This window comes from Salmo salar, chromosome 01 (assembly GCF_965601325.2).
Source record: "Salmo salar chromosome 01, fSalSal1, whole genome shotgun sequence".
Lineage (NCBI taxonomy): Eukaryota > Metazoa > Chordata > Actinopteri > Salmoniformes > Salmonidae > Salmo > Salmo salar.
In genome coordinates, this window is record NC_138291.1 from 146,253,913 (window position 1) to 146,279,689 (window position 25,777).

Genomic DNA, 25,777 nt, shown 5'->3' on the forward strand with positions numbered 1-25,777 from the left:
TGCAGTTGTGACTTTTGACCTCACACTAGACTAGTGCATCAATGGAGCCTAATTCTCCTCCTCTTTAAAGTATGTACTCGTACACCCTCAAGTATTAAAACGCATAGGATGGGTGTAAGAAATATTGTACTGAAAGTCCATCTACATACACTGTCTATACCAATCCAACCCCTTTAAGTCCTTGAGGAGGGGTGAACGAGGGCACACCTCAGAGAAGAATGGTGAGAATCCGAATTGGACAAAACTCTGTCATAACTATGGATAAAGATGTAGGATTATTTTTTACATCCAGTTAAGCATGTAGTGCGGAGAGTGCTCACAAGACTCCAAAGTGCTTGGCACCACCATGGACAGAAGAAGTACTGCATGGTTAGATCAAGCACAATGGGGTCCTGGGCAGAGATGTACAGCCATCTGAGGTTATGTGGGACCAGGTTCAATCTGGTCAATTAAAGGTGGGATGGTAGAGCTAAAAAAGTAGAATCCTGTAAAAAGTACATTTTGATCACTTTGATAGAAAAATGCATGACTGGAGCCAGTCAGTCCATCATGAGTGAATATTGTAATCCGCTCTAAAATCATGAAAGGAACAATCCGCCACCAGAATATGATATTTCTTGATGCTTTGGTCTTCCAACAACTCTGTTTGTATTCCGAGGACAACACCACAGCTCTACGGCATTGATAGCCCAGGAGGAGAAGTGGTGGATGTCCATTGGCATCAGGGAGGGTTGCAGACCTGGGGAGTGATGGACCCAAATGACACCGACTTACACACTTTTGAGATAGGGGCAGTGTTCGTAATACAGTGTGGCTAGGGACATCAAGAAAATTACAAAAAAGGATTAGTCATAGGTCACACTCACTGCAGTGAAAGCGGGCACCGCCCTTCCTGCGCATAGACTGCGACAAACCCCGCCCTCCCATCCCTCGTACCCCACCCCATAGGATAACTAAAACACATACATTTTCACCGTTTAACTCAGATTTTTTTTAAATCGACATAATATGAATCAAAACAGAACAACAGGAAGAGTTTGTTAATGAAATTACTACTACGTTATGGGGAATCAATGAAAACAGAGTTTGGTGGAATGATGGTTATCTTGTTAAAGTACATCAATATCTCCAGCTCTTAGGTCCTCCAGCTAATGGACAAAGAATAGTCTCAATGTCCAAGGACAAAGATGGAACAGCTCGGGAACAGCAGATACAGCCAGCCATATCACCAGTGTCCATCTGTAGACATTTGACATCTCATCAGACCTGAGACTCAACCACTTTTGACATGACAGCTCAAACCTGGTTATCGGTCACTGAACTCAGCGGTCAGTCAGTATGTAATAATGCCCTCCACAGATGAAAAACGGATGATTTCTCTAAAAGATCTGTGAGGACAGCCCCATCAGCGGCTTTGGAAATATTGTTACCTCCATTCTTTACTATATCCCCTGGGATATCTTATTGAAATGGGAAGGGTTTCAGTGATAATCAAGTTAAGCTCCGACAACTGAACCACTTTGTGTGATGAAATGAGAAAAGATATGCATGCATGGAAGAGTGTGACAACTTGTGTATAGATCGATGAGCAGTGGGGTTTTGGTAACAGACTAGAAGGGAAAAAATGGACTATGGAAGGTTGACATGTTCAGGGAAAACTGCACTGCAAAGACAGAGCTGTCCATCTGAGTATTTGATTGTTTCAGGTGGACAAAGGTGGCGCGATGGTATTATGGTTGGTGGGATGGTGTCATGGTTTTTATGCATGGATATATGATTTCACACATGCTGTTTTAACAATTTGAATTTCTCTGAGTGTCCTAAACTAAGGTCTTTCAAACTAAGCTATATTTTTCTAAACTATAAACTTCACAATTTATAGAATACACTGTATATTAGACGGGAGAAAGTTTAATTTGTCTCTCTTCGTCCACAGGACTTGGATGAACCATCATCTTTGTCCTCTTCCACTGAAGGCAAGACTACAGAAAATAGCTGTAAACCCAGGGGTACTGTGGACCAAGGGTCATGGAAGCTGTCAGAGGATCTCAAGACAATTAGGCAAATATAAAACATCGAAACACTAGAACGTTCAGAATTTCAATATACATTACCCGTTATACCTCACATGTCCATTATACCTTAGCCGTCTTTGAAGCACTCCAACTGGTGTCACTGGAAAGTCACTCCCTCCAACCTGGTCTGTCCATGGAGACCCTCAGTCTCCATCCTTCCTGCCCCAGAGCCGATGGTGGGACGTCCAGCTTGGTGGGGTAGAGTTGAGGGTTGTGAGGAAGAGCAGGTGCTCCTCTGAGCTGGGTGTCTCGCCTCTTGCTCAACTGGAGACAGACTGTCATGACTGCGTCTTCTCCAACACCCCCAAAGCCCATACCCCCAGCCCCTCCTTCAAGTTAGGAGGGGTTAGGGATTTTCTCCTGGGATAGGTGGACTGGCGAGAAGGACTCGGGCAGGGTGGGATTGTATGTGGTATGGGGAGTTTGGGGGGGTTGGTTCCGCATTTCATAAATATTAATAGAGAGTCCTCCCCTCTCCAAAGGGGCAGATTCTTTAATTTCGTTAGAGGGGGAAGTGCTTTATTCACTTAATGGCTTTTATTAGTGGCCGGTCTTCAACTCTTTCATTACCTAAAGTGCTGCTATAATTTACAGAGGGGAAGGGTGGGGGAGGGGCACTGTCCCAAGGAGCATCGCTCATGCCGCTGATGACCAGCCAGCCACTGCTCTGTCTAAACCTCTGCAGCTTTTCTCAGAAAGAGTGGCCATTCTGTCTCAAAGACTGAAAACTATCTCCAACATTGAATACACTCTAGATAAAGTCCTCTTCATACCATTGGAGAGTTGTTACAGGAAATGTTGAGGGCAAATGCTAGGTTTCCCCTTGTGGCAGATTTTTCCCTCACTTGAACAACTGAAAAGGATACTTTCTTGCAAATACATGTGTTATTGACTAGATCTGTTGTCATTGGATGCCTGTTATAAAAATGTAATTAAAGCAATATATTGAAATGCTACTTTAGAGTGAACACGTTAGTGTTATCTAAAAAAGACACAAAATAAGAACCAAACACGTGGAAACATTTCAATTAAAAAATGATATATTTTGTGTGAGCGATAAGGCTGTGTACCATAATGTATGCTTTGACAATATTGGTGTTCAGTTGTGACATTACTTGGACAATATAGTAAAAGGCAGTGATCAATTCAAAATGCACTATTTGCTGACTAGGCCATGTCCATACCACCCTCCCTTACTCGCTGTACATCATAGACAGACATGCTTATGGATTCAGATAAAATCCTCCTCCTTAGAACGTGACATGTATCTTTTATTTGGTTATAATAAGCTATTTTGAAATCAGATTTGATCAGATGTGTCCTGTCCTGTGAAACATTCTGTGATCATTAACACACGGAGGCACTTTATTGAAAGTGTCCTGAGCAAATTTCCAATATGACCCTATCATGATATCCATCTAATCAAGCGCAAAAAAAATAAAAAAATCCTTGTCTTTGTAACTGCTAACGTGTGGCAACTAGAGAGTGCTCTGACACAAAATGGCTGATCCATCTCATACAGCTGGGTTACTACACATTGGCATTAGATAATGTATACATGCCAAAGTGCTTCAAGATCTGATGAAATGCTATTCACTGGTGGGTTATCTGTGTTTCTGAACAGATGGGGTAGAATGTCCCCAGACTGTGTCTTGAGTGAATGAACTGATTAACCTGAATAACCACCCATGTTGGAGAGAGGGGGTGGGATGCCAGCCTGACTGACTGCCTGTATCGTTAATGTCATATAAATCAGTGGCCAACAGGCCTTTCAAATAAAGCCTTTGTATTGGACACAGTGAGACGGTCTCTGGGTAAGTAATGTGTAGTCCAGAGGGGTATACGACAAAGCAGGATAGTTAGCCAGCTAACTTGCCTAAATATAATTTTTTTTAAATACATTTTTATTTTGTAGAAAGGTCAACTTGAAATGGTCATGGTCTAATTTATTTAACACGATGAAAAGATGTATCCAATTTGAGCTTTTTTCATGAACCTTAAAATCAAAAGTTATTTCTGGTTGTGTTGTTACCTACCCTTACCACCTGGGGTCATGAAGTCCAGGATCCAGTTGCAGAGGGAGGTGTTTAGTCCCAGGGTCCTTAGCTTATTGATGAGCTTTGAGGGCACTATGGTGTTGAAAGCTGAGCTGTAGTCAATGAATAGCATTCTCACATAAACTCAGAATAAAAATAAATGTCCTCTCACTGTCAACTGTGTTTATTTTCAGCAAACTTAACATGTGTAAATATTTGTATGAACATAACAAGATTCAACAACTGAGACAAACTGAACAAGTTCCACAGACATATGACTAACAGTAATGGAGTAATGTGTCCCTGAACAAAGGGGGGGTCAAAATCAAAAGTAACAGTCAGTATCCGGTGTGGCCACCAGCTGCATTAAGTACTGCAGTGCATCTCCTCCTCATGGACTGCACCAGATTTGCCAGTTCTTGCTGTGAGATGTTACCTCACTCTTCCACAAAGGCACCTGCAAGTTCCCGGACATTTCTGGGGGGAATGGCGCTAGCCCTCCGATCCAACAGGTCCCAGACTTGCTCAATGGGATTGAGATCCAGGCTCTTCGCTGGGCATGGCAGAACACTGACATTCCTGTCTTGCAGGAAATCACGCACAGAACGAGCAGTATGGCTGGTGGAATTGTCATGCTGGAGGGTCATGTCAGGATGAGCCTGCAGGAAGGGTACCACATGAGGGAGGAGGATGTCTTCCCTGTAACTCACAGCATTGAGATTGCCTGCAATGACAACAAGCTCAGTCCGATGATGCTGTGACACACCGCCCCAGACCATGACGGACCCTCCACCTTCAAATCGATCCCGCTCCAGAGTACAGGCCTCGGTGTAACGCTCATTCCTTTGACGATAAACGCGAATCTGACCACCACCCCTGGTGAGACAAAACCGCAGGTGATGTCTGGTGAGGATCTGCCATACAACAGGTCTACAAGCCCTCAGTCCAGTCTCTCTCAGCCCATTGCGGACAGTCTGAGCACTGATGTCGGGATTGTGCGTTCCTGGTGTAACTCGGACAGTCGTTGTTGCCATCCTGTACCTGTCCCTCAGGTGTGATGTTTGGAAATACCGATCCTGTGCAGGTGTTGTTACACATGGTCTGCCACTGCGAAGAAGATCAGGTGTCCGTCCTGTCTCCCTGTAACTCCATCTTAAGCGTCTCACAATACGGGCATTGAAATGTATTGCCCTGGCCACATCTGCGGTCCTCATGCCTCCTTGCAGCATGCCTAAGGCACGTTCACACAGATGAGCAGGGACCCTGGGCATCTTTCTTTTGGTGTTATTCAGAGTCAGTAGAAAGGCCTATCAAGTGTCCTATGTTTTTATAAATGTGACCTTAATTGCCTACCGTCTGTAAGCTGTTAGTGTCTTAACGACCGTTCGACAGGTGCATGTTCATTAATTGTTTATGGTTCATTGAACAAGCATGGGAAACAGTGTTTAAACCCTTTACAATGAAAATCTGTGAAGTTATTTGGGTTTTTACGAATTATCTTTGAAAGACAGGGTCCTGAAAAAGGGACGTTTCTTTTTTTTGCTGAGTTTAGGTATTCCTTTTGTCCAGGTGGGAAAGGGCAGTGTGGAGTGCAATAGAGATTGCATCATCTGTGGATCTGTTAGGGCGGTATGCAAATTGGAGTGGGTCTAGGGTTTCTGGGATAATGGTGTTGATGTGAGCCATGATCAGCCTTTCAAAGCACTTCATGGCTACAGATGTGAGTGCTACGGGTCAGTAGTCATTTAGGCAAGTTACCTTAGTGTTCTTGGGCACGGGCCCTACGGTGGTCTGCTTAAAACATGTTGATATTACAGACTCGGACAGGGAGAGGTTGAAAATGTCAGTGAAGACACTTGCCAGTTGGTCAGCGCATGCTTGCAGTACACGTCCTGGTAATCCGTCTGGCCCTGCGGCCTTGTGAATGTTTAACTGTTAAAAGATCTTACTCACATTGGCTACGGAGAGCGTGATCATAGTCTTCCGGAACAGCTGGTGCTCTCTCATGCATATTTCAGTGTTATTTGCCTCGAAGCGAGCGTATAAGTAGTTTAGCTCGTCTGGTAAGCTCGTGTCACTGGGCAGCTCTCGGCTGTGCTTCCCTTTGTAGTTTGTAATGGTTTACAAGCCCTGCCACATCCAACAAGCGTCAGTGCCGGTCTAGTACTATTTGATCTTAGTCCTGTATTGACGCTTTGCGTGTTTGATGGTTCGTCTGAGGGCATAGCGGGATTTCTTATAAGCTTCCGTGTTAAGATCCCGCTCCTTGAAAGCGGCAGCTCTAGCCTTTAGCTCAGTGCGGATGTTGCAGTAGTCCATGGCTTCTGGTTGGGAACTGTATGTACGGTCACTGTGGGGACGTCGTCATTGATTCACTTATTGATGAAGCCGATGACTGAGGTGGAGTATTCCTCAATGCCATTGGATGAATCCCGGAACATTTTCCAGTCTTTGCTAGCAAAACAGTCCTGTAGCGTAGCATCCGTGTCATCTGACCACTTCCGTATTGAGCGAGTCACAGGTAGTCTCTCACCATTGAAAGTACAGATAGATGGAGCAGGACACACCCATGTGGGGCAGGATTTTGTGAGGGAAATGTGAATGTTATGAAGTTATATTTGTCAGTGTTGTTCAACATACCAATTACAGTGCATCTTTCAAGGCATAAACCCAATGACCTTTATGACGTAAAATAAAAGACGATCCCAGAAGTCATATTTATGGTGTTTATTTGATATTTTTGAGATTCAAGGATAATACTCTTCGATGGATTTAATGAATCACATGTCGGCATAAATGAGAGGTAAACGCAACATGGACATTCATATTTTTTCTTTTCCGTTTTTCAAATTCCAAAATAAAATTGAGAACCACAAGACACAGATGTTCTCGTGGATATGTTTGAGGGGTCTTCATGAGCAGCAGACTATTCCCTGTGATGAGAAAATTAAGTCTTTTTACTTTTTCACCAGCTGGATAACATCCTCATCCTCCATGACATGGTCTTTTCCCACCTTCTGGGGGTTGTGTTTCACTGAAGCACCCCACACCAGAGCACTGAAAAGACAGGAAGACGCAGTGTTAGAACAATACCAACCAACTGCAACAATGAATCATATTTGTCTGTGTGCTGGACACAGCGGCAGCTAAGGCTGCGTTTAAACAGGCAGCCCAACTCTCTTTTTTTCACTAATTGGTCTTTTGACCAATCAGATCAGCTCTGATGTGATTGGTCAAAAGACCAATTAGAGGAAAACATATCAGAATTGGGTACCCATGTGAATTTTGAAAATAAATAAATAAAAGAAAATGGATAAATATTATATATATATATATATATATATATATATATATATTTTTTTTTACATATAGTATATCGTTTTTAAAAGTGCATTACGTCTTGCTGATTGTGGCTTTAAATCGGTTAAATACTCGGAGTGTACCCCAGTCTTTTCATAAACATCAACAAGATGCACAAAAGCCATTCATCAACAGTATAGTTCGTACTCACTATTTTAATTCTTTGAGGAGGCTTTTATGAATCTTCAAACAGAAGTCCTCCACTGCAGTATGTTCAGTAGGTAGAACAACTGGAGATGTGTAGTCAGGAAGCTGGCCTTTGGGTTTGGTGTATCTGGGGGACAACACATTCAAATGATTAATTCACAAAAACAACATTTATCCAAGCAGTACAAAACAGTTCTGTGTGTAATAGGAATTATATTTCATATAGGGTTCCAATGTCCCATCTAAGGGCTGTTAGGTTGAGTGTGTTTCCTTACATGCGCACTAGGTGCAGGTAGTCCCACATCTTCTCCAGAAGGTCATCAAAGTTCCAGCGGGAGTGGGCAGAGATGGGCACACAGTGGGGCACCTTGTAGATTATGTCCAGCTCTTCAATGGAGATCTGGTCAATTTTGTTGAGCACATAAATGCAGGGGATGTACACTCTGTTGGGATTAAACAGAACTGTTATGTCAGCAGGTCTGTAGGGGAGCATTGACCTTAATTTGGAATGGGGTATAGCGGGACTTTGGCTAGGGGGTATAGGTTGGATCCAATTATAGATTAATTGAGGATTAAGAATTTAAAAAACGAAATAAAAAATGACATCTGAGTTTGTAGAAGTGCTCAGCTGCTTACCGGTTTCCCTCCACCACGTCAATGAGGTCATCAGCCGTGGAGTCACTGCGCAGGGTGATGTCAGCGTTGTGGATCTTGTACTCGGCCAGGATGCTCTTCACTGCGTCACCGTCCAGCTCACTCTGTGGACACTGGAGAAGGAGCAAGAACACCAGCGTAAGCTCATTGAAATCAAATGAGAGGGATAAAAGAAGAAACTACTTCCAGAGATAGATAACTGAAGAGAGAGAGAAATAGGAACAGGTTGAGCTGGACGTGAAAGTGTTGTATTAAAACAGACGTACTGTGACGGTGAAGTTGATGCCTCCTTTGTCCTTCTTCTTGAAGCCGATGTTGGGCGGCTTCTTGTTGAGGCGGATTCCAAAGCCCTCCAGCTCGTGTTCAATCAGCTTCTTGTGGCCCAGAGGCTTTAGAACATCCAACACTATGAGGATCAGGTTGCAGGTTCGAGCCACTGGGAAAAGAAAGACCACAGTTACAAACTACCTTCAAGGTGTGTGAGTGTGACATGTTTGTGTATGGCTCTGATGGTTCACCGATGGCTCTCACCTGCGATGACCTGTCGTCCTCTACCCTTGCCATCTTTGGCCCCCTCGATGATACCTGGGAGATCCAGGAGCTTGGAGACACAAAAGTGGAATAAACATACAAATACTGAAACATCTCCTGCAAAACAACTTAAAAACAACCACAAATTAAGTAAAAATTACAAGTAACAAAAATACCAATTATCACTGTTAGTACAGATTGTCCTCTATTGGCCGTAAAGGAAAACTCCACCCAAAATACATATTTTGGTATTTTCTTCATTACTCCCCTGTTGATACAGTCCCAAAATGTTTTACACGTCAGCAGTCAAGTTTTCAAGATATTGGACTTTCAAGAAGACAAGTGTCACTTCCACATCATCATGATGATGTGGAAGTGACACTTGTCTTCTTGAAAGTTCCACATAGTTTTAGAGTGGATTTTCCCTTTAAGCTGAGGTGTAAGATGCACATAAAGTACCTGTATTTTGGCACCCTTGTAGCGGATCACTCCTGGTACTGTGGTGAGGGTGGTGAACTCATAGGCCGCCACCTCAGAGTACACCCCTGCCAGGTTACTTAGCAAAGTAGACTTGCCCACTGAGGGGAACCCTACAAACCCGATACGGGCATCACCTGTTTTTGCCACATCAAAACCTATACAACAAAGAGTGACACATTAGTATTCATTACAATATGACAAGATCTTGTCCACCTCAACTTATCTCCACTGAACTGTTGTGTAGCGGGACACAAAATATGATGATCACGAGTCAGGACTCGCCTTCCCCTGTGCCTCCTCCACTGCCTCCCTTTGGTGTGATAAGTTCTCTCCTCATCTTGGCCAGACGAGCTTTGAGCAACCCCAAGTGGTTAGACGTGGCCTTGTTCTTCTGAGTCCGAGCCATCTACCCAACACAGACAGGGGATGTTTAAATCATTCATATTCACACAATACGACAACAGACATAACTATAATATTAGCTAGGCCTACTTGTCCAGAGCCAAGTTGTTCCGATGGCTGGCTTTCGACTGATCACAAAGTAAACATTGCCATCACGACACCGGGGTTAATTACAATCTGTCAAAACTGGTGAACTCCGGCGTGGTTCTATACGTACCGGCGCCGGTTAGCATGCTACTGGTGTATAATAGCTAGTTAGTTACCCTGCCAACAACATAACGTTAGCTAGCGTATTTACAGTAGCCAACTAGCTTACATTAAAAGCACAATAACACACAGCTATGCTCAGACTCGGGTGTCTGACATCATATTATGGTTCTATTCATTTTTTAGAGGAGAAATCCATTGTAAGGCCTTGATAAGCCAAGTTAAATTTAGCCAACTAGCTAGCCATCGAGTCAATTGGCCAAACAAAACGTGATTCACAGCTAACGCGTTAGCTAGCATTCGCGACCGTTAACGAACTTACCTCGGCCTCAATTTCTGCTATTTTGGCGAGTAAACTCATCTTGTTGCTGGTCCTTAGATGATATCACTATAACGATTAAACAAGTTTAATAGCAAAGTTGTTCAATTTTTTTGTTTTCTCACGCAATCAAACAAGACTAGCTAGCAACAGCTAGCACCCATGCTTTCAACCTGTGGCTGGGGTCTCAGAGTCTTGGCGGCTCTCGCGAGGAGGAAGAGGGAAGCAAACCAAAGAAACTCGATGGCCTACCGGGCAAACTCAGAAAAGGCGATGTAGTTGGCGCCACCTACTGGAATGAAGTAGTTTGCAGATTGTTATTAGCTATCTGGCATAAAAAAATAAGAATACAAAAATACAAATAAAACAAGTTAGCTGATATGACATATTTCGTGCAACAGCAATGACAAATGTTGCAGAAATTATGTAATTTAACACATTTCAAATACAAGATTCATGCTTGGTTTTGCCAAATCATAAATTAAATGTATCTGATGCTGCATAATTCAACACACTCTCTCTCCCCCCTCCTTCCCTCAGTCCATCCCCATCTCTCTCTCATGCCCTCCCTCCCTCCTTCTGTCCGCCCCCCCTCTCTCTCTCGCTCGCTCTCTCCCTCCCCCTCCCTCCCTTAGTCCGTCCCCGTCTCTTTCTCTCCTTCCCTCCCTCCTCTCGTCCCCCCCACCCCCCCTCTCCCCCTCCATCTCTCCCTCTCTCAGTCCGTCCCTGTCTCTCTCTCCTCTCCCTCCCTCCCTCCCTCCCTCCTTCCGTCCGTCCGCCCCCCCTCTCTCGTTTGCTCTCTCTCGTTCGCTCTTTCCCTCCCTCCCTCAGTCCGTCCCCGTCTCCCTCCCTCCCTCCTTCTGTCCCCCCCACCCCTCTCTCTCTCCTCCTCCCTCCCTCAGCCCGTCCCCGTCTCTCTCTCCCCCCTCCCTCCCTCAGTCCGTCCCCGTCTCTCTCTCTCCCCCTCCCTCCCTCAGTCCGTCCCCGTCTCTCTCTTTCCTTCCGTCTGTGCCCCCCCCCCTCCAGTCAAATGGATGGTATTAGTAATGCACACGCATCTGGTAAGTAGTAGTTTTTATTGTTTAATATTTCTATCGCATACAGTACATAATGTCTCAAAAGTATCTATGTTGCTAAAATTTCTGGATCGACTGTCATTGTTTTAAAGCTCTAATACCAACAACAGTACATTCAACACTGTAGATGGGATTGAGCTTTTGGTTGGTTGGACAAGGTCATTGCAGAAAGTTGACTAGATAAGTGCCCATCAGATGAATGTGGCACACTCCTTTGACTTCTGAAAACCTTGCAGGAGGGAGGGTGCATATTGCCAAAATGTGCATAAATGGTGGAAGGTTACCTTTATTTCCCTTTGTGACTGGCCAGTGGCCAAGCTATTGCTGTTCAAAACAAAGTTACAAAGCTTTGTTGATAATAATGCTATAATCTTGAGCACATACAATATTTTCACAATTATATGTGTCAGAGATTACTTTTTTGCAGTTAGGTTTTGACATTTTACTTCTCAATCTGATAACCACCACTCATTATTAAGGATATGTGGTTAGTGATCATACCGTAAGTTGCTATATCATCTTCTATTACATTCCTCTTGAACTAACAATGTATATATTCCTATGGTTTTTGAAAGAGATATATTGAACCTCTTCTGAAGTAAGCTATCGTTTCAGAAACAAGACAGGCCTGATCATGGTAGGGATCATGGGAGGCACCTTCAACACGGTTTCTTAACCCTGGTCCTGGAGGTTTACTGGGAGATATGTTGAATATGCTGGATTTCATCTCGACCAATGCAATGTGTTGCATCATTTATTCTGTTCATATCTCTCCATCATCATTTACTTGTAAATATTGTGTGAAAGACATATTGTAAGAGGTGTGCGGAGGTGTGCTTATCCTCATGAACATATAAAAATATGAATTTTCTTTTAAAAGTGAGTTACAGTTCTTGTGAGTTATTGGTTTGCATTGCAACCAACTAGCGTTGCTCAGCTGAGGCAAAAAACAGTATAAATATTAAGTGCCTCCAGGACAAGAGTTGAGATATTTTGAGGAAAGAACAAACTGTGTTTATGATAATTGAAAGTATTAATTTCAGTAACCTAGCAGTTTGATATTGAGGTCCCTTTGTGGTACATAGCATGAGGGCTTTGACTTGAGTCACCCTCACTAATTCACAATTTATTAATTGAGCAATGACCATAAATCCATGCCCAAACATCTAAATTGTTCTTATTTTAAGGAGCAACAAAAATGTATATAATATGTCAGTCAGTATTGAAGAGCATTGATTAAAAAGTAAGTGCAAGTACAGATTTAGATGCATTCATTTTGATAAGAGGACTAAATTGTTTGCAGTGTGGCCCCAAAAATAGTCATTCTACAGGGGCACTCAACAACAACAAAAAATGCTATAGTTGATGCCGTTTCTAACCTAAAAGATATGTTTTTTCCTCATATTTCAAGCTGCATATGGTGCCTCTGAGTGACAGTATGTGGGTGCCTTCTTGTGCTGCCCTTTGTCTGCAGTTCATTCATCTCCATCAAATACTTTTTCCTCAATAAAAAGTATTGCTGTAATGCTTGCTGATTGACAGGTCCCGTGATTTCTCAGCTTGCTTTAAGGAACACGGCATCTGAATCAAGCCAGCGGAAGCACAAAGTCTGTGAGAAGAAGCACTATTTTAGTGCCATATCTTTACACCCGGCCGGTAACCTTGCTGTCCTAAAACTGGCTACCTCTGCATAGAGATGGAGTATAGTTCTGATCACAGCCCCCATCGATAGGCCTAATAGTTTTTACTGAGGAAAGCATATTTTTCTACAGTCCTGTCACCAGAGCAAGGAAAACATCATCTTTTGAGATAATAAAAAACAAACAGCATCAGTTTAAAATCCATTGTCCCGGTACCTTGCATTCTGTCATCAGAATTTGGATAACACTTATTGAAACCATAAGGCTTTACAATAAATGCAACTTGGCCATATGATGGCAAAAGTCTTCTTTGTAGGTGTTCCACTTGGACTCTAGCTGCTCTCGGAGGAGGTGGGTGGTGCCGTGGAGGACGACCTCCGTCTGGAGACAGACTGTGAGCGCTCAGGGCTGTGTTTGTCGTATGGCTGGAGCTGCACCTCCAGGAAGTCCCTGTGCTGCTGGCTGATGACCTGGCTGATGAGTCCTGGCAAGGCCTGCAGGTTCCCCAGCAGAGTCTCCAGCTTGGTCTCCAGCATGGCGATCCTCTTCTCCATGTCCTCCCCTCTCTCGTTCAGGTCTGAGATCAGGTCATACATGATGTTCTGAGTCTGGAGGAGGAGGGACACACAGTCAGAGTAAGAAGGTGAGAGGCTCCCAGAGCACGGGGTGCTTAAGGCTAGAGAGGTTGCAGGCAGTTGTAAAATTATTTATTTGTTTTATTTACCTTATTTTGCATATTTTATGAACCTTTATTTACACAGGCATGTCAATAAATAAGAACAAATTCTTATTTACAATGACGATCTGTCCAGAGGTGAAGACAGCAGCGACGAAGAGAACAAAACAAAGACATCACAAGAATACACATAGACAGACACACATGGCAACAGTGCATTTGAGAGACATTTGAGGGGCAAATCCTGACTTAGTCAAATTTTCACTTAGTCATGCATTGATGTCAAAAAGCTAAGTTGAAATTTTACTTAAATTGAACTTAGGAGTTGCCCCTTAGCTGAGAAGAGACAGCACGAAATTAATACTTCTGACTAGATACAGCTTGTGATTCATTTGATCGTGGGTTGCATCATTCTAAGTATCTAATCATGCCACTGTTCCTCACTACAACACTAAACTGTCCCCTGTAGATGTTGATTTTACAGGCTATTAGTTTGCACTCCTGTCAGAACTGAACTCAGTCTACGGCTATTCTCAGACAAAAGGGATACAACACAACTGTCTAGGTGACAGAGAACAATCTTAAAGTGCCCTCCAAAATGAAATGATTATTCACTGTGATCGAAAGAGTGTTAGAAACACACAGCTGAGTCAATGTAGACAGAGACAGATCAACATAATATAACAAATAGTGTGTCTGGACACGGGTAGCCTAATTAACATTTTACAGAGGTTCATCATCACAACAAACAACCCACTGGGCACACACTGGTTGAATCAACGTTGTGTCCACGTCATCACAATGAAAATATGTTGAACGAACGTGGAACAGATGTTGAATTGATGTATGTGCCCAGTGGGAAAACCGGATGCTTAAGATAAGCAAATCAAATATGAATTGATAACTTGCAGAGAAATTCTGCTGTATACACTTACTAAACTTCTGCGCCAGGAAGTTGATCTTCTTCCTCTCGAGACATGGCATGTTATCAAACAGTGAGATATCCAGTTCTGTGGGGGCTGGAGAGTGGGAGTGAGGGCTGCTGTGTACCGAGCTAATGTTCACTATGAACGTAATCACTGCCAGCCTGTGGCCAATGCCATCCATCATTCATCTTGTCCTTTTCTCATTTGGGGCAGGAATAATGGGTTGGGTGGCTTGTTTAGAATCACAGTGATCCACTGAGGACCAAAACAACACTGACAGCTATTCACCACACACTCCAACTGGGGATGATAACGTTTCGCTAGGTTGCATCACTACCACAACCACTTCCTATGATGTTTTAAAATAAATCATTTTCCACAGATGATCAAGGAATTTAGAATGTATATGCTTAGAGAGATTAAACCTATATTGGAAATCTTGATGTATTGCCCATGAAATGAGGAAGCAATTTTATGGTTGACTCTGAATTCATGAAAATAAGGATGGGACCTTGAGGCGACAGCAAAATGCAACATTTAGAGTTATTGCCCTGCCAAAACCAATCTGAGCCTCGCTCTGTAAGAAGTGAATTGTGGATAGACATACAGTTGAAGTCGGAAGTTTACATAAACCTTAGCCAAATACATTTAAACTCAGTTTCACAGTTCCTGACATTTAATCCTAGTAAAAGTTCCCTGTTTTAGGTCAGTTAGGATCACCACTTTATTTTAAGAACGTGAAATGTCCGAATAATAGTAGAAAGAATGATTCATTTCAGCTTTTATTTCTTTCATCACATTCCCAGTGGGTCAGAAGTTTACATAAACTCAATTAGTATTTGGTAGTATTTCCTTTAAATTGTTTAACTTGGGTCAAACGTTACAGGTAGCCTTCCACAAGCTTCCCACATTAAGTTGGGTGAATTTTGGCCCATTCCTGAGTCAGGTTTGTAGGCCTCCTTGCTCGCACATGCTTTTTCAATTCTGCCCACACATTTTCTATAGGATTGAGGTCAGGGCTTTGTGATGGCCACTCCAATACCTTGACTTTGTTGTCCTTAAGCCATTTTGCCACAACTTTGGAAGTATGCTTGGGGTCATTGTCGATTTGGAAGACCCATTTGTGAACAAGCTTTAACTTCCTGACTGATGTTTTGAGATGTTGCTTCAATATATCCACAATTTTTCCTTCCTCATGGTGCCATCTATTTTGTGAAGTGCACCAGTCCCTCCTGCAGCAAAGCACCCCCACAACATGATGCTGCCACCCCCGTGCTTCACGGTTGGGATGGTGTTCTTTGGCTTGCAAGCCTCCCCCTTTCCCCTCCAAACATAACAATGGTCATTATGGCCAAACAGTTCTAATTTTGTTTCATCAGACCAGAGGACATTTCTCCAAAAAGTATGATCTTTGTCCCCATGTGCAGTTGCAAACCAGTCTGGCTTTTTTATGGCGGTTTTGGAGCATTGGCTTCTTCCTTGCTGAGCGGCCTTTTAGGTTGTCGCTATAGGACTCGTTTTACTGTGAATATAGATACTTTTGTACCTGTTTCCTCCAGCATCTTCACAAGGTCCTTTGCTGTTGTTCTGGGATTGATTTGCACTTTTCACACCAAAGTACACTCATCTCGAGGAGACAGAATACGTCTCCTTCTTGAGCGGTATGACGGCTGCGTGGTCCCATGGTGTTCATACTTGCGTACTATTGTTTGTACAGATGAACGTGGTACCTTCAGGCGTTTGGAAATTGCTCCCAAGGATGAACCAGACTTGTGGAGGTCTACAATTGTTTTTCTGCGGTCTTGGCTGATTTCTTTTGATTTTCCCATGATGTCACGCAAAGAGGCACTGAGTTTGAAGGTAGGCCTTGAAATACATCCACAGGTACACCTCCAATTGACTCAAATTATGTCAATTAGCCTATCCGCAGCTTCTAAAGCCATGACATCATTTTCTGGAATTTTCCAAGCTGTTTAAAGGCACAGTCAACTTAGTGTATGTAAACTTCTGACCCACTGGAATTGTGATAGTGAATTATAAGTGAAATAATCTGTCTGTAAACAATTGTAGGAAAAATTACTTGTGTCATGCACAAAGTAGATGTCCTAACCGACTTCCCAAAACTATAGTTTGTTAACAAGAAATTTGTGGAGTGGTTGAAAAACCAGTTTTAATGACTCCAACCTAAGTGTATGTAAACTTCCTATTTCAACTCTAGATTAACAGAGGCATACTCTTGACTCAGTTCATCATAAACAAATTAAACTGGGAATGCATTAAATCTTTAAAATATAACACTAATAAAATATGACCAGTACTCAGTGAAGGGTAGACCGGAACTGTAAGTATATTCAGTTGAGGCACAGAAATGCTTGTGTAATTGTGGGCTGATTTCACTGACCCAGATTTAGCCGACTCTGGGTCTAGGAAACTGGACGTGTGGGTATACATAGGCCTTTGACCCAATTTATACCCAAAACACCAAGTAGCTGAAATTATAATGGCTACCAACTGACTCCGTAAAACAAAGTGTAGAAAATTAAAATAAATAAATATCCTGCATTTTCATTAATGAAATGGTAATTCAGTTTGAGGACAAATGCTGAAAAAAGTGTTTAGGATACTGTAATTGTAGGCCTACCACACTATTAATGTATCCTGTATTAATATATTTATTTATTTAGGCAAGTCAGTTAAGAACAAACTCTTATTTCAATGACAGCCTACACCAGCCAAACCCAGACGACGCTGGGCCAATTGTGCACCGCCCTATGGGACTCCCAATCACAGCCGGTTGTGATACAGCTTGGATTTGATCCAGGGTGTCTGTTGTGACGCCTCAAGCACTGAGATGCAGTGCCTTTGACCGCTGCGCCACTCAGGAGCCCCAAATGCTTTATGTTGTGCCCAAAATTGCTACAACTGTAGGGAAACCACTGCTATGTGAGGGATTTCTCATAGCTTGGCAAAGGCTATGCAGCTGCCAAAGTTATTTTAAGTTCCATTATACATCTCCATCTATCCACGGGGAGCTCATGTACTGTGATGATTAATGCTATGCTGCCCTCTGATGGCGAGAGCCACTTATGACATTGATTAAAGATGGCAGAATGGGCTGTACTAGTCATCTTCCCCAATCTTAACCCTCTCCTAACTCACTGTGAGCCTTCATAGCACTCTGTGATAGGGTGATATTAACTACCTAATGTATTATGTGGCATGGTGGCCTGAAACCAATTTGACCGTGGTGGACATTTGAATGTCAGTTCTCTCTCTCCCTTCCTCTGTCATTGTTTCTGGCTGAATCCTCACATCAGACTCACAGCGTGTCTCCCTTTCCAGGTTAGTATACTGTGTTGTTTTGTTGCGTCAGTCTAGCTCTCTGCCTAGTCTTTCCCTAAGGTGTGTCAACGTCTGTTGTCACAAGATCACCACCAAAGAGAGATTTGCTGAAAGATAGCAATGTGTTCAATACCATCAAGGGGTGGCTTCCCAGACACAAATTAAGAAAACTCCTGGACTAAAAAGCCATTTCAAGATTCTCCTTGACCATGCTTTTTAATCCAGGACTAGGCTTAATCTAAGTCTGGGAAACCAAACCTAAAGGTAAATTAGTTTGACGTACCCATCAGGATGGGTATCCTGATCGCATAAAATAATATGCATTCCTTTATATAATCTTTAAAACAAAGATACTGTAGGTTTTCACCTACAACAAGGGGTGGAAATGGAGGGAACCTGGGGAAACCAGGTTCCCTCTGGGAAGTTATTTTGACATGCAAAAATGTGCATTTTTACATGTAGTTCATTTTCATTAATCATTTTGACATGTACAAATGCACTGAATTTACATTGGAGGGTTCCCATAGGGATTTCCCCCCATTTTCCACCCCTAACAGTATGTATATCGTTCTATAATCTTTGAAACCAAGATACTGTATGTTTCCACCAACAACATTCCTGCATCTAGCCTGAGAGCCAGTCTGTTTAATGTGCTATCATGCCAACTCCTTGTCACTCATTGTCATGCCAATGAGTTGGCAAGAGCACAAACAGATCTGGGACCAGGCTGTCCTGCACCCAGTTCAAGAAGTAGAAATATAACGCATCTTATTTTCTTTGAATGACATTACACAACTGGTTCTTCTTAACATTCATATGGAAAGTCTGTTTATTTGACACCTGTAGACTTTGTTTATTTATATGAAAATGTGTTATTAATTCCCCCAATGCATTGATATCACATGTATCACATGGAATCCTTCAAATCAAAAAGTGGGTTAGATAGAGATCAATCCAAATGCACAACCAAACTTCACAACCAAAATAAACTGGAATATGTGACGTTTGTCAGTCCAGCTTACCTTTGCAAGGTCCACTAGTGAGTTTGCTTGGTCATTCAGCTTGCGTTGCTCCATTTTAACACTTCTCAATCTGAACAGAAGACCATTCAGAACCCAACAAATGTATCTATTCGGTAAAGATGGGTTTAACAAATCTGTTCACACAGAAGGAATACACTCACTCCTAGGACATGCACAGGATGTGTGTAGAGAATGCAGGATTGGTTTCAGACAGTTTGATTGACTGCATGCAAGTGAAGACCAGAGTGGAGAAGCTGCCAGAGAGGAGAATGTGTCTATTACTGCAGTAAATCTCCAGCCCCTGAACTCTAGAAACAAAGACATATACAAGGGCTCAACTAGGTAGATACAATCTGTTGCAATGGGATTTAGCTGAAATAAACGATTAATGCAGTATATAAACTATCCTAAGTCGTGGGACCTGGTTTTCTAACCATAGCAAACATTTATACACATGCTAAAAGCTTCATCCAAACACCTGGAAGACGTTTCTGTTTGATTCTGTGAATTACTTAATCCACCTTCAAGTAATTCAAGTTAGATCATTTTCATTCTCAAAATAGAAAGATACTTTGTCAATCTGAGCTATTCCAACTAAAGTGCTGTGATAGCCAAACTCTACACAAAAGCGGGTATTAATTCATTGTTCAACATAAATACAGCATTGTAAAATATAATTTAATGATAAAATATGAAAAATGTTATCATAAAAAGGATCAAGATTACAATAAAGATGCAGCTTTATGTAGCATACCAGTTATTGATCAAAGAGAACATCCACCTGGTACTGTATCTTATGTAAAATGACCTAGTTACTAACAGTGATATGCTACATTGTTACATAGTGAGAAACTCATCCAGCTGGTATGAGGCCTTTCTGTCTTGGTGATGCAGACCAGTTAAAAACACAAAAATACACTTCTTCAAGAGCCAGAGTGAAATTAGTAACTTGCTTTAATCCATACAGCTGGCTTAAATAATTCAAATCTCCAGTTTAATTAGGCTACTAAAGCAAATGTTTATCACCCACACTCACTGGGGAGTCAAAAACAGCAACTGTACTCGGGATATCAAGAGTTCTCCCCCCCACCCCCCCCCCCCCCCCCCCCCCGCAACCACCCGTTTTGCATGCTAAATCAGAATGAGACCAACACACAGTGAGCTGGAGGCATGACAGTAACATAGCCCTTGTGACCAGTTTTTTCTTTCAGATAAAACCCAATGCTCTCAGACTAATTGTATAAACTGATGAGATGGGCTTTGAGTTAGCGGCTCTAATTAGACTGAATTTGAGGGTGTACAGCACCATAGAACAAGGAGGAGAACACGAGGGGTCTTCAGGGACCCTCTGCTAATAGGCCCAGATTCATCTAGTCTCATGCAATGGAGCATCATTGTTAGGCATTGCAATACAAAGGCAGAAATGTGTGGAGCTAGATGACAGGTCAGAGCAACAAGGGGCACTACAGGAGCCACTGAAGGACACTACAGGCAAAGGACGATGCCTCAACGGCTAGTGAGGGGTAGCTGTATAGTCCAAAAGAAGCACATTCTAAAACAACTAGCCAATGTTATTGCAAAAATAGCACTTTTATTGTTCAAGTAATCTGGCAAATTGAAAGGAGAAAAGTTACCAGAGTGAAAGACATGAGCGAATCAACATTAAAATGTTTGTGCAGTAAAGATGTTAGACTTGTCAGAATTCTGCATTTCACGGTTGGATGACCAATAGCTGTCAAATGGTGTTGATGAACAAGGCAGGCAGGAAGCTGGGGTCATAATGTGAAAGCATCCTGCCCTCTCATGCTCAATATTCTATGTCCTTCTGTGATTCAGTGTTCCTGTGCGGTCCTGCTATTTCAATTGGTGCTTATCTGCTTTGCTATTCATCAGGGGGAAAACAGCTATACTAAGCTTTTCAATGCCCTTTTGAATTCTTTAAGGCAATCTCAATAGTGCTGCACCATAGATTTTCTCTGGGATGCTCTTTGTCATGACCCCTGTTTACCTCGCTGTGAAAAGACTGATCCAAAAATGGTCTTCAGTGTAATGGACAGGCCGTTCTGCCCCGGCCTGACTACTGGCATTCATGCTGTGTCAGTTATAGCACAATGTCTTTAAAGCAGGACAAGATCCCGGAGGCTTACCCCGACCTTCCCCTCTAAGGTCGTGTCCCTGTCTCACACCTGCACTGAGTTACCAAGCTAACGGACGCATGCTGCTTCCTGTCCCGCTTCCTTCTGTACATCAACCTCCCTCCTGCCTCTCATCCCTGCCTCCTGGATGGGTGCAGGCTCCAGGGGACTGTCAAACTGCATTATACAGAGGATGGTCTGTGTGCCTGCCAAATAATCCTCTCATCTCCTCCAACATATTGTAAAACATCTGGCTGTGTACATGCATCATGCTAGGTGTAGCTAGACAAATGCGTCACACCAATGTGATAAACTAAGGCCATTACACTAGACTAAGGAGAGTGTGGCTAGCTCGGTGCAGCTATGAGCTACATACCAGGTCGCTGTTGAAAAATAGATTTTTATCTCAATGAGACTAACTGGATAAATAAAGGTTCAATAAATCTGTGAATTCTACTGGCGCATTCATAATGGACACTGTCTTTGTTGCTACCAGTCATCCAAGAGAGAAATGGAGGGAATGCAACTGTAACAGACGTCACAATGGTTTCACAAGGCGAAAGATGACCCCAAGCCCTGGTTAATGTAGCCAAGGCAGATTGATAGGGGGAGTAAACACTGACCTAGACAGATATATTCTATTCTGTAGTTATTAAAGCAAGGCTCTCCTCAAGAACTAGTGGTCATCCTTCGGTTCATGAAAGCACAGTTCATTGGAGTTTAATCAGCGGCTTGCTTTCTGATTAAATATCAAATTCATGCAACAATGGAAAGAATAACACCCTCCATCACCCATAATTGAAATTCATCAAAGGAAGATACATGGGAACATTAGCATTGATGTTTAATTGGCAGATGTGTAACGGCTTTGATAGAAGAAAAGTAGGGCGGAATTGATCGAGAGGTCTTGCTTTGTCTAAATATACCATGCTGAGTTTTTGTAGGCTAGTCACTAGTTCATCATATTAACTTATTTTGGCCTAATCCTCATGCTGTTCAGGTAATGATCTAAAAGACAAATTCCAATCTTAACGGTGTTGTGTAACTATATCAAATGAAATATAGTGTTCCTGACAAATGTACATTATGTGACATTGTGTGATCAATCATTACTCGATGGGAAATCAAAATGTGTAGCTATGGTATGAATTTCACTTATCAAATGAAGGAGTGTCATTTTTTGTCACATCACTGAGTCAAAAAGGCAAGCTCTCATTTGCATGCACACAACATTTCTGTAGCTACATGTGAGGCGAAGACTTACTTTCGAGCTCTATTGCATTGTCGACACAAACAGGAAAAAAAAGGAAACATAAAATTGACAAATGAGTTATTACAACATCAGATAAATGCATCCAGATGGCAAGATCAGTCTCCAGTTCAGGCCTGGGTACTGCAACCTGAATCCCACTGCTGCCATTTTGAATAACAACCCTAACATCGACTTAATACCATCATCCCTATCAGCAGCATCTTTTTTTTACCCCCTTTTTCTCCCCAATTTCGTGGTATTCAATTGGTAGTTACAGTCTTGTCCCATCGCTGCAACTCCGAGGTCGAGAGCCGTGCGTCCTCCAAAACACAACCCAGCCAAGACCGTGTCAGCCGTGTCAGCGTGCATTACGCCCGGCCCGCCACAGGAGTTGCTAGTGCGCGATGAGACAAGAACATCCCTGCCGGCCAAACCCTCCCCTAACCCGGACTACGCTGGGCCAATTGTGCACCACCCCATGGGTCTCCCGGTCGCGGCCGGCTGCGACAGAGCCTGGACTCGAACCAGGATCTCTAGTGCGGACCACTGCGTCACTCGGGAGGCAGCAGTATCTTTTTACCTCCCAGCAGATAACCAAGGAATCATGGGGTTTAAAACGTCAATATTCCTGTCACATTATTCTGATCAGGCCCCTGCTAGCCACTCCCCGAGGTCCTGTCCTAATCCTCCCCTACAGACCGGCCCAGTTTATCAGACATGCAGCACTGTCAGACCAGCCTCACTGAGCGAACCAATGACCAGACAGACAGCCGTGGCAGTCTGACACGTTCTCTAGCTAACATTTATCTTGGTTTTCCCCAGGAACACTGCAGAGACCATGGAAAAAGACAAAGTTACCTCCTCCTCCCCTCGGACCTGTCCCCTAAATGCTATTGGTGGAGGATCTTACAGGGCGATTGATATGGCTCAGGCCAGAGGAGGAAGCATTGGGATTATTCATACTTTCCCACCACTATTGCTTCAAGACAGGTCACTGACCCCTCTCCAGCACTCCACTTGAGCAAACCAAGACTGTTCTCAGGACAGGCCTGGTTGTAGCTAGGTATGTTCGAGTTGCGTCAGGGACAATTTTAGCTAACCCTAACTCATTCTTCCTAACCCTAACCTCATTCTCCTAACCTACCACGTTAATTATCCAAATCTGCTACGAAAAGTCACTTCTGCTAGTCAAAACTGGCAGACCTGCCCTGAGAACAGTCTTGGTTTCCACTAATGCGATACAGCTCCATTTGAGGGATGAGCATGCTCCCAGGCACACCCTCTCTGTGGCCACTGACTCTTCATAACACAGTGTATGTACATCCTCCCAGGCAGCCCACACTTGGAGCTGAACCCTGCAGCTGAGGCCACAGGCATCACTTAACACACACCAGGAGGTGCTTTCTGAACCCCAACTCCTCTGCTAAGACCCACTCCCTCTTCATACAGCTTACTGAGCCTGTATAAAAGGTGAGATGGTCATGCCCTTGAACAAAGTAGTGGAAGTGGCATTTTACAACTGAATCTGGTCCTGTGGAGATTCTGCCAAAGCTCTGAGGGTTTCCCATTATTAGCTCATCCTAGAGAAGAGGATGACATGATATGCTGTCATTACCACAAATAGCCTGAACTCAGCTATAAAGGACATAGTAACTCTGCCTGCGCAACTATGACAGAAGCCTATAAAACAGCCGCATTTCGGATGGGGGTTGCAGCAGAAGCAGCCAATACTCTCTACCTGGAATCCCTTTCAAAAATCGAAACTCTTAATGTCATCATGGTAAACGACGCACGAAGAAACGAATCATGAGCAAATGAAAAGCTCCACACAGGAGACCACACAGACCCGTTAACACATCACAGAAAATACATCAAACAAGAGAACATTTTCACCATAGCATATGATTACAATCAGACCCTAGTCATCATAGTAATGTAAACCAAATCTGATCTGAAAAGAGGAAAAATATCTCATTGCGTTTGATATGATAGTCAGTTGCGTAGTTAAAGGGGGGAAAATACAATGTTAGAAGTAGGCTTAGGCTTGTAAGACAGCTTCGGTACACCAAGAGGAGAGGACATGAAAATCAATAGGGTTTTAGAGAGAGCACTTGCATTCTCCCTGTAGACTGTCTAAGAAACTACCTGACAGGTAAACTGGCTAATCATAAGGATACATGCTAAAGGAACAACTCAGAGTGTAGGCCCAGAGGTCAGCATGACATTTGACTCAGACTTTAGGTACACAACAAAGACACTCACAGTCATCTTGACACGCAATAGAACTGGAAGTTCCTTACATCATGGTGATGCAGGATGAGATAGAGGGGGAGGGAAGAGGGAGCGAGAGAGAGAGAAAGATGAGAGGTTTTACTGCCACCGCTGAGAAGGCAGGGGAGTGAAAATGGTCCTCAAGAGTTTATCATGAATAGTTTAGGTTATGGTAAAAAGGGTTCGGGCCCTTCCCAGCACATCTGTCATGGTTTACAGTTGCTTTGAAGATACTAGATTAGACAACCAGTAATTAAGTGCAGATAAGTTATCAGCAATTGAGAAAGATCTCCCAGTCATTTTACATTCTCCTGATCTAATAAGTCAATTGCTTTCAATAAAAAAGATTGAATGACTACTTTGCAATTATAGCCTACACTTTGCAGTAGCACAGTAACAACACTGTAACGTCATTATATAATGATATAGAATTTATCAGTTAGCATCAGAATGATCTTACTACCAAGTCAACTTTAAAGTTAGATCATTGACCTATGAGGGTTTCTGGAAATGTTTGTGCATACTCATTTAGCATGACTGTTTCTATAATTCATTATTTCTCAAAAGAGAAGTAAATACATTCGATTTGCATATCATCTGCATAATTTCTGTAACTGCCATTTAGATATCCCACAGTATTGACCACTGAGCTGTTAAGAGGGCACATCTGACATGTTTTTGAACTAAACACTTCCTGACACCCTTCCAACTTATCAATATTACAAAACAATAGAGTGAAATGACCAAGAGAAAAGAAAAACGGTAAATATTCCACATTGTAAATATAGATTTGGGCTACAGGTGTCAAACAATTCAGATCTCAGGTTCATATTCTGATCTTTGATACTGTATGTATGAGAAAGTGTGAGACTGCAGATACCAAGGTGGAATATGTATTTACCACACTGCCAGGAGCAGAGTTTTAGGCAGGGTACCTACTGATGAATGGCTTGGAGGAATTTCCTCTGGTGCTTCCTGACTCTGGCATGGTCCATCTTCCTGACCAGCTTGGTGTTCTTGTAGATGAGCCACGTCTCCCTGAGTACATTTGCAGCTGTGTTTTTCACCTGACACACAAAGAGTAGGGTTAGAAACACCGTTCATGGTAAATAAAATACTCCTAATGTAATGGAAAACATACTGTACTCATGTTCAACCATGCTTGGTCTTCCTGAAATGCCGCACAATAGGGAAACGGGGCAGCTGAGATTATTCTTTCAAATTTT

General features: G+C 42.8%; 2 protein-coding genes across 3 annotated transcripts in view; both read right to left on the bottom strand.

The window, feature by feature from the left end:
• Positions 1-6,823: 6,823 nt before the first annotated feature.
• On the bottom strand, positions 6,824-10,463 carry drg1 (developmentally regulated GTP binding protein 1). Its single transcript, XM_014131454.3, has 9 exons — positions 10,215-10,463; positions 9,566-9,689; positions 9,263-9,438; positions 8,804-8,873; positions 8,539-8,708; positions 8,255-8,385; positions 7,894-8,061; positions 7,623-7,745; positions 6,824-7,168 (listed from the first exon to the last, which is right to left on the bottom strand). The coding sequence occupies exons 1-9, from the start codon at positions 10,251-10,253 to the stop codon at positions 7,069-7,071; spliced, it is 1,101 nt and encodes a 366-aa protein (XP_013986929.1). The 5' UTR covers positions 10,254-10,463; the 3' UTR covers positions 6,824-7,068.
• An 807-nt stretch (positions 10,464-11,270) lies between these two features.
• kcnn2 (potassium calcium-activated channel subfamily N member 2) overlaps positions 11,271-25,777 on the bottom strand; it is a 31,181-nt gene continuing 16,674 nt past the window's right edge. The window contains exons 6-9 of one of the 2 annotated variants that reach the window (XM_014131534.3): positions 25,491-25,618; positions 22,293-22,301; positions 18,894-18,963; positions 11,271-13,535 (exon numbers count right to left, since the gene is read on the bottom strand). In XM_014131534.3, the coding sequence (XP_013987009.1) occupies positions 13,260-13,535; positions 18,894-18,963; positions 22,293-22,301; positions 25,491-25,618 (483 nt within the window). In that variant the 3' untranslated portion in view covers positions 11,271-13,259. The remainder of the gene's footprint in view (positions 13,536-18,893; positions 18,964-22,292; positions 22,302-25,490; positions 25,619-25,777) is intronic. The other variant, XM_014131545.3, reaches the window with a different exon arrangement.